The sequence below is a fragment of the Trachurus japonicus genome, chromosome 20, assembly GCF_045865225.1.
Source record: "Trachurus japonicus isolate A0001 chromosome 20, Traja_1.0".
Classification (NCBI taxonomy): Eukaryota; Metazoa; Chordata; class Actinopteri; order Carangiformes; family Carangidae; genus Trachurus; species Trachurus japonicus.
Window position 1 is genome coordinate 130,001 of NC_140926.1, and position 9,168 is coordinate 139,168.

General features: G+C 43.3%; 1 protein-coding gene across 1 annotated transcript in view; it reads right to left on the bottom strand.

The window, feature by feature from the left end:
• Positions 1–8,778, bottom strand: part of rsu1 (Ras suppressor protein 1) — a 25,346-nt gene extending 16,568 nt beyond the window's left edge. Inside the window, exons 1-3 of the mRNA XM_085763472.1 lie at positions 8,761–8,778; positions 8,049–8,172; positions 3,459–3,509 (exon numbers count right to left, since the gene is read on the bottom strand). Of these exons, the coding sequence (XP_085619598.1) occupies positions 3,459–3,509; positions 8,049–8,157 (160 nt within the window). The 5' untranslated portion in view covers positions 8,158–8,172; positions 8,761–8,778. The remainder of the gene's footprint in view (positions 1–3,458; positions 3,510–8,048; positions 8,173–8,760) is intronic.
• Between the last annotated feature and the right edge of the window lie 390 nt (positions 8,779–9,168).

Sequence of the window (9,168 nt, forward strand, 5' to 3'; positions counted from 1 at the left end):
CACACACACACAGAGACACACACACACACACACACACACACACAGAGACACACACACACACACACAGACACACACACACACACACACAGACACACACACACACAGACACACACACACACACACACACACAGACACACACACACACACACAGACACACACACAGAGACACACAGACACACACACACACACCTGTCAGCTGCAACACACATGGTAACAACAGTTGTCATGCAGGGGGTCAGTTGTGTGTGTGAGAAGTGCAGCTGGTGTCAGAAAGCAGCTTCTCCATAGACCCCATAACACCTAACCTAGACTAAATAACTAACTAACTAACTACTAACTAACTAACAACTAACTAACTAACTAACTAACCAACTAACTACTAACTAACTAACTAACTAACTAACAAACTAACTACTAACTACTAACTAACTAACTAACTAACTAACTAACTAACTAACTAACTAACTAACTAACTAACTACTAACTACTAACTACTAACCTAACTAACTAACTACTAACTAACTAACAACTAACTAACTAACTAACTACTAACTAACTAACTAACTAACTAACTAACTAACTAACTAACTACTAACCTAACTAACTACTAACTACTAACTACTAACTAACTAACTAACAAACTAACTACTAACCTAACTAACTAACTAACTAACTAACTAACTAACTAACAACTAACTAACCAACTAACTAACTAACTAACAACCTAACTAACTGACTAACTAACTAACTAACTACTAACTAACTACTAACCCAACTAACTAACTAACCAACTAACTACTAACTAACTAACTAACTAACTACTAACTACTAACTACTAACTACTAACTACTAACTAACTAACTAACTACTAACCTAACTAACGAACTAACTACTAACTAACTACTAACCTACCTACCTAACTAACTAACTAACAACTAATTAACTACTAACTAACTACTAACTAACTAACTAACTACTAACCTAACTAACTACTAACTAACTAACTACTAACTAACTAACTAACTAACTACTAACCCAACTAACTAACTAACTAACTAACTAACTAACCAACTAACTACTAACTAACTAACTAACTACTAACCTAACTAACTAACTACTAACTAACTACTAACCTAACTAACTAACTACTAACTAACTACTAACCTAACTAACTAACTACTAACTAACTACTAACCTAACTAACTAACTAACTGGAAAGTGTCCATCGATCCACACTCAATTTTCTGGCCGTTTGAGTGCGCCAATTTGGCGCACTGCTCAGTCAAGGGGGCAGTTGTGGGTCTGAGGAGTGAAGCTCACTTCCGCGTTCAAAAAGCTGCAATCCCCTCTTCTTCCTCTGGGGGCTGGCTCCAGAAGGGAGCAACTCCAATTGAGCCCCATGTTAAAATAGCCGATTTTACAGCTTAAAAAAACATATTTACAGCCTGGTACATTTCATTTTTTTGGTCTCAACCGATAGTTTCTACCCCCGCACACACTCTGAGGGGGGTGAATTTTTTTTAAACTCTACCGTTTTACTGTTATTAGGTTTAAAGTTCTGGCCAATTAGGGCGCAGAACCGTTGAGTGACAGGTCCGGAGACCGCTGCTACGAGGCCAGTGGGCGGGCTCTCGGCCGGCCAACGGCTGCACCGCTCCAAATATGGCAAGTAGAATCCAACATGGCGCGGTTCAAACCCCCGTAGTAGCGGCACAAAACAGACTCCCCCAAACCAACGGCTGACGTCACGGTGCTACGGCCGTTCTCTCTACAGTCTGTGGGTTCTACTGATAGTTTCTACCCCCGAGACGTTGAGTGACAGGTCGGAGCGTCTCCGTGGAGACAGCTGCTAGAGGCCAGTGGGTAAATCCAACATGGCGCTGTTCAGGCCGCCATGTTGGAGTCACAAAGACGACTCGCCAAGACCACTGGGGGACGTCACGGTGCTACGGCCATGTTGTTACAGTCCATGTTGTCACGGTGATGAACCTGTGATGTAACGGTAACAACATGTGTGTGTGTGTGTGTGTGTGTGTGTGTGTGTGTGTGTGTGTGTGTGTGTGTGTGTGTGTGTGTGTGTGTGTGTGTCTGTGTGTCTGTGTGTGTGTCTGTGTGTGTGTGTGTCTGTGTGTGTGTCTGTGTGTGTGTGTGTGTGTGTTGCGTGATGGGAATCTGCTCCACCTGTGACCGTGTGTCTCCTCTGACTGACAGCTGACACTGTCACCGTGGCAACCAGTGACCTGCTGTCGCCTGGCGACACGAGCTGTCGACCTGCAAGACCAGGAGCATTATGGGATGTGTGTGTGTGAGAGAGAGAGAGATATGGGTGTGTGGCGCCCTCTGCTGGAGTTAAACACACACAACATCAGAGGATGTTGTTATTATGGGATGTGAAGCCCATTGAGACAAACTGTTGGTAAAAACGGGCTATACTAATAAAACTGTCTGGTCTTAGTTGGACTGAACCATGATGATGATGGAGGAGTAATAATCAGGAACTAACCGAGTCACTGCGTGTCCCTCCGCCGGAGAGGAGCAGTGATACTGAGTCTGAGTGACTCGGTTCTAGAAACATCTCTATGGGCTCTATGCTCAGCTCCACTACTTCCTGGATTTAAGGCAGGTCCTTTATTTCCTGTCTTACATTATTGGACAAACTGATGAATCCAGGTGTGTCTGAGTCGTCACAGTGGCCAGACACACCTGGATTCATCAGTTGGTCCAGTAATGTGAGACAGGAAATAAAGGACCTGCCTTAAATCCAGGAAGTAGTGGAGCTGAGCATAGAGCCCATTGGAACAGATGAACTGATGACAACGTGTTTATAACGACAACGACACGTTAACAGTGTGTTGTTGTTTAGTGACGGACGTCTGAGTCCAGTAACGGAGCGCTGTATGGTCACTAACGGTAACGATGTGGTATCAGCGTGGTATCGGCGTGGTAACGGAGGAACAGTAACTTTATAACTGTTGCATTCTGCCCTTCCCAGTGTCTCTCTCCCTCTCAGGCCGCGCTCTGTGTTCCTCATTTTTGACCCCTGTTTTCCTCCAGATCCTCTGCCCTGCCTCCTTGTTGCCTCCCTGGACCCCCCCCCTCCCCTAAACCCCCCCCTTCCCTCCTCCCTGGACCCCCCCCCCAGATCTCCCCTCCTCCCTCCTCCCATCGTCCCCCTTCTGTTTGGTCACAATAAATGTGTTTAACTGCCTGGTTGTGTGTCTGCCCTCGGTCCGTAGGAGTTCATAACACTGATCTGAACCTCATGACAGGAAAACATCTGGAACGGTGTTTCTCTGTCTCTCCACACCTGGAGCATCAGTCATGTGACCACACACACACACACACACACACACAGACCCCTGCTGCGTGCCGGGGTCAGCGCAGTGCAGCAGTGCATGCTGGGAGGTCAGAGAGGTGCATGCTGGGAGGTGAGAGAGGTGCATGCTGGGAGCTCCTACCTGTCAGCTTGTTGTGGCTCAGCACCAGCTGAGTGATGTTGGACAGAGTGACTGAAACACACAAACACAACAACAACTCAGGGAACAACAACAACAACAACAACAGCAGCAGCAGCAGCAGCAGCACGTCATGACGTCATGAGGGTTAGTAGTAACACTCATCCTCCCTCATAGAGTAGTAGTAGTAGTAGTAGTAGTAGTATATAATAGTAGTAGTAGTAGTAGTAGTAGTATATAATAGTACTAGTAGTAGTAGTAGTAGTATATAATAGTAGTAGTAGTAGTTTATTTGTCCCCGTAGGGACATTGAGTTGCAGCTGATCACACTCTGACATTTCATCTAAAACAACAACACAGATAAAAACACAGTACAACTTTCACACAGATTAACACTCATCATCAGTGAGTCAGTTCTATGTTCATCTCAGCCTGAACCTGGTCAGAGCAGCTGAGCAGCTACGAGCTGACCAACACTAACACTGACTATCCAGTATTATTATGGGATGTAATGGCCTGGGGCACAAAAGAACATTTAGCTCTTTTTCAAAGGAGGTTAAATGTAAAGCAACTGGACTTAGTTTTTTGTCTAGAAGACGTTTCACCTTCATCAGTTCATGTTCATCTGACCAGGCTGGGATGGCCTGGTCGCCATGACGACCTGACCCCCCCCAGGCTGGGACTGGTCCAACTATCTGGTGTGGAGACTCACTATTTAACCTCTTGTGTGGGCGTTCACAAGGCTGATGATGTCACTGGTTCCCTTTGTGCTCCAAGTGCCAACGACAGTCGTTTAAATGACTGTCTTTGATGGAAAGTTGGTTTCGACTTTCCATCAAAGACAGTCATTTAAACGACTGTCGTTATAACAACATAGGGCACTAACGAAGTCCAAACCAACTTTCCATCAAAGACAGTCATTTAAACGACTGTCGTTATAACAACATAGGGCACTAACGAAGTCCAAACCAACTTTCCATCAAAGACAGTCATTTAAACGACTGTCGTTATAACAACATAGGGCACTAACGAAGTCCAAACCAACTTTCCATCAAAGACAGTCATTTAAACGACTGTCGTTATAACAACATAGGGCACTAACGAAGTCGAAACCAACTTTCCATCAAAGACAGTCATTTAAACGACTGTCGTTATAACAACATAGGGCACTAACGAAGTCGAAACCAACTTTCCATCAAAGACAGTCATTTAAACGACTGTCGTTATAACAACATAGGGCACTAACGAAGTCCAAACCAACTTTCCATCAAAGACAGTCATTTAAACGACTGTCGTTATAACAACATAGGGCACTAACGAAGTCCAAACCAACTTTCCATCAAAGACAGTCATCTTAACGACTGTCGTTATAACAACAGAGGGCACTAACGAAGTCCAAACCAACTTTCCATCAAAGACAGTCATTTAAACGACTGTCGTTATAACAACATAGGGCACTAACGAAGTCGAAACCAACTTTCCATCAAAGACAGTCATTTAAACGACTGTCGTTATAACAACATAGGGCACTAACGAAGTCCAAACCAACTTTCCATCAAAGACAGTCATTTAAACGACTGTCGTTATAACAACATAGGGCACTAACGAAGTCCAAACCAACTTTCCATCAAAGACAGTCATTTAAACGACTGTCGTTATAACAACATAGGGCACTAACGAAGTCCAAACCAACTTTCCATCAAAGACAGTCATTTAAACGACTGTCGTTATAACAACATAGGGCACTAACGAAGTCCAAACCAACTTTCCATCAAAGACAGTCATTTAAACGACTGTCGTTATAACAACATAGGGCACTAACGAAGTCCAAACCAACTTTCCATCAAAGACAGTCATTTAAACGACTGTCGTTATAACAACATAGGGCACTAACGAAGTCGAAACCAACTTTCCATCAAAGACAGTCATTTAAACGACTGTCGTTATAACAACATAGGGCACTAACGAAGTCGAAACCAACTTTCCATCAAAGACAGTCATTTAAACGACTGTCGTTATAACAACATAGGGCACTAACGAAGTCCAAACCAACTTTCCATCAAAGACAGTCATTTAAACGACTGTCGTTATAACAACATAGGGCACTAACGAAGTCCAAACCAACTTTCCATCAAAGACAGTCATCTTAACGACTGTCGTTATAACAACAGAGGGCACTAACGAAGTCCAAACCAACTTTCCATCAAAGACAGTCATTTAAACGACTGTCGTTATAACAACATAGGGCACTAACGAAGTCGAAACCAACTTTCCATCAAAGACAGTCATTTAAACGACTGTCGTTATAACAACATAGGGCACTAACGAAGTCCAAACCAACTTTCCATCAAAGACAGTCATTTAAACGACTGTCGTTATAACAACATAGGGCACTAACGAAGTCCAAACCAACTTTCCATCAAAGACAGTCATTTAAACGACTGTCGTTATAACAACATAGGGCACTAACGAAGTCCAAACCAACTTTCCATCAAAGACAGTCATTTAAACGACTGTCGTTATAACAACATAGGGCACTAACGAAGTCCAAACCAACTTTCCATCAAAGACAGTCATTTAAACGACTGTCGTTATAACAACATAGGGCACTAACGAAGTCCAAACCAACTTTCCATCAAAGACAGTCATTTAAACGACTGTCGTTATAACAACATAGGGCACTAACGAAGTCGAAACCAACTTTCCATCAAAGACAGTCATTTAAACGACTGTCGTTATAACAACATAGGGCACTAACGAAGTCCAAACCAACTTTCCATCAAAGACAGTCATTTAAACGACTGTCGTTATAACAACATAGGGCACTAACGAAGTCGAAACCAACTTTCCATCAAAGACAGTCATTTAAACGACTGTCGTTATAACAACATAGGGCACTAACGAAGTCGAAACCAACTTTCCATCAAAGACAGTCATTTAAACGACTGTCGTTATAACAACATAGGGCACTAACGAAGTCCAAACCAACTTTCCATCAAAGACAGTCATTTAAACGACTGTCGTTATAACAACATAGGGCACTAACGAAGTCCAAACCAACTTTCCATCAAAGACAGTCATTTAAACGACTGTCGTTATAACAACATAGGGCACTAACGAAGTCCAAACCAACTTTCCATCAAAGACAGTCATTTAAACGACTGTCGTTATAACAACATAGGGCACTAACGAAGTCGAAACCAACTTTCCATCAAAGACAGTCATTTAAACGACTGTCGTTATAACAACATAGGGCACTAACGAAGTCGAAACCAACTTTCCATCAAAGACAGTCATTTAAACGACTGTCGTTATAACAACATAGGGCACTAACGAAGTCCAAACCAACTTTCCATCAAAGACAGTCATTTAAACGACTGTCGTTATAACAACATAGGGCACTAACGAAGTCCAAACCAACTTTCCATCAAAGACAGTCATTTAAACGACTGTCGTTATAACAACATAGGGCACTAACGAAGTCCAAACCAACTTTCCATCAAAGACAGTCATTTAAACGACTGTCGTTATAACAACATAGGGCACTAACGAAGTCCAAACCAACTTTCCATCAAAGACAGTCATTTAAACGACTGTCGTTATAACAACATAGGGCACTAACGAAGTCCAAACCAACTTTCCATCAAAGACAGTCATTTAAACGACTGTCGTTATAACAACATAGGGCACTAACGAAGTCGAAACCAACTTTCCATCAAAGACAGTCATTTAAACGACTGTCGTTATAACAACATAGGGCACTAACAAAGTCGAAACCAACTTTCCATCAAAGGCAGTCATTTAAACGACTGTCGTTATAACAACATAGGGCACTAACGAAGTCGAAACCAACTTTCCATCAAAGACAGTCATTTAAACGACTGTCGTTATAACAACATAGGGCACTAACAAAGTCGAAACCAACTTTCCATCAAAGACAGTCATTTAAACGACTGTCGTTATAACAACATAGGGCACTAACGAAGTCCAAACCAACTTTCCATCAAAGACAGTCATTTAAACGACTGTCGTTATAACAACATAGGGCACTAACGAAGTCGAAACCAACTTTCCATCAAAGACAGTCATTTAAACGACTGTCGTTGGCACTTGGAGCACAAAAGGGAACCAGTGACATCATCAGCCTTGTGAACGCCCACACAAGAGGTTAAATAGTGAGTCTCCACACCAGATAGTTGGACCAGTCCCAGCCTGGGGGGGGGTCAGGTCGTCATGGCGACCAGGCCATCCCAGCCTGGTCAGATGCTACATGAACTGATGAAGGTGAAACGTCTTCTAGACAAATAACTAAGTCCAGTTGCTTTACATTTAACCTCCTTTGAGATACTATGACCTGGGCAAATGAGAATATGCACCGGCTTCCTGCAACATGTAGCTCTGTTTTTAGTAAACAGAGGGGGGGCGATATCGTCGCCCGGATGGAAGAGGGTTAAATGAGTGGGCAAGGGGGGGGTCTTTGGTCACCTATAATATAGGATGACGTCATACTCACAGAGCCCCGGGACGTCCAGCAGGCTGCTGACGCCCCGGGGGGGGGTTAGGGGGGGTTTAGAGGGGGGGTTATATACTCACAGAGCCCCGGGACGTCCAATAGGCTGCTGACGCCGCGGTCACACATCTCCACCTCCATCAGGTTCTTGTCTCTCGTCTCCTCCACGATCTTCTTCAGGGACTTGGACATGTTGACCGGGAGGCTCTGACGTCACAGAAACACACAGACACGTCACCGGCACGTCACAGACCAGCTACCGACCAGCTGTTCTGCCCTACAACGCAAGAAAGGGGTAACTCATTTTTTGTCAAAAATGAGATTTAGTCATTTTTGGGACATTAAAGGTTCTGCTGCATCATGTGGATAAATATCTTGACTCAACGTTTTCTTATTTGGGATGTATTTATATCTGAGGGAGGTTTTCACTGTAACTCCCCAAAAACTGCAGTTAAACAACCAGAGAGAACACAGTAACTAGAGTTAGGCTACCTTCTTCTCTCTGTGTATAGATGTTCAACAGGCCCTACTGTACAACAGGCTACTACCATTATGAACCAATAGGAGTGAGTTTCCTCTTATATTTAGCCTCAATGCACAGACAGACAGAGGTAACTCTGAAATAAGGGTAACATGTTAAGTTTGAGTTAAATATTTTTACACAGATAGAATACTACTCGCAAAAGCAAAAACAAGGATTTGACCAATTTTCAGAATCCTCGGTTCAATACAGTTGACTGGACAACAACAACACTTTAAACTCATTTTTCTCAGAGCTGCTCTGAGGAGTTTTACCCCGTTGTTCCGTTGCAGGGCAGCGTAGTTGTATAGTTGTATAGTTGTGTAGTTTTATCCTCCGTCGCTCCAGAGAGAAGTCTCTTCTGTCTGCTGCAGCTACACCCAAACCGGAAGTCAGTCTTCTTCCATATTAGGCCACTTCCTGCTTCTTCCTGCTCCTCGCGGGCTCTAGCCCCTCCTCCCGGTGACGTCACAGAGCAGAGATGTAAACACTGAAACAGCTGTTTGTTAAACATAGAAAATATTAATATGAACTGTTTTAAAGAGTTTGTTACGACTAACCAGAGTTTGCTGCTCTCCTATTGGTCCGACGGGCTGTCAATCAGTTTTGTTTTTTCAATAACTTTATTAACATCACAAACTCTCTCTAGGCTCTAGGAGGAACCAGAGGGGGCGGTAGCGCTG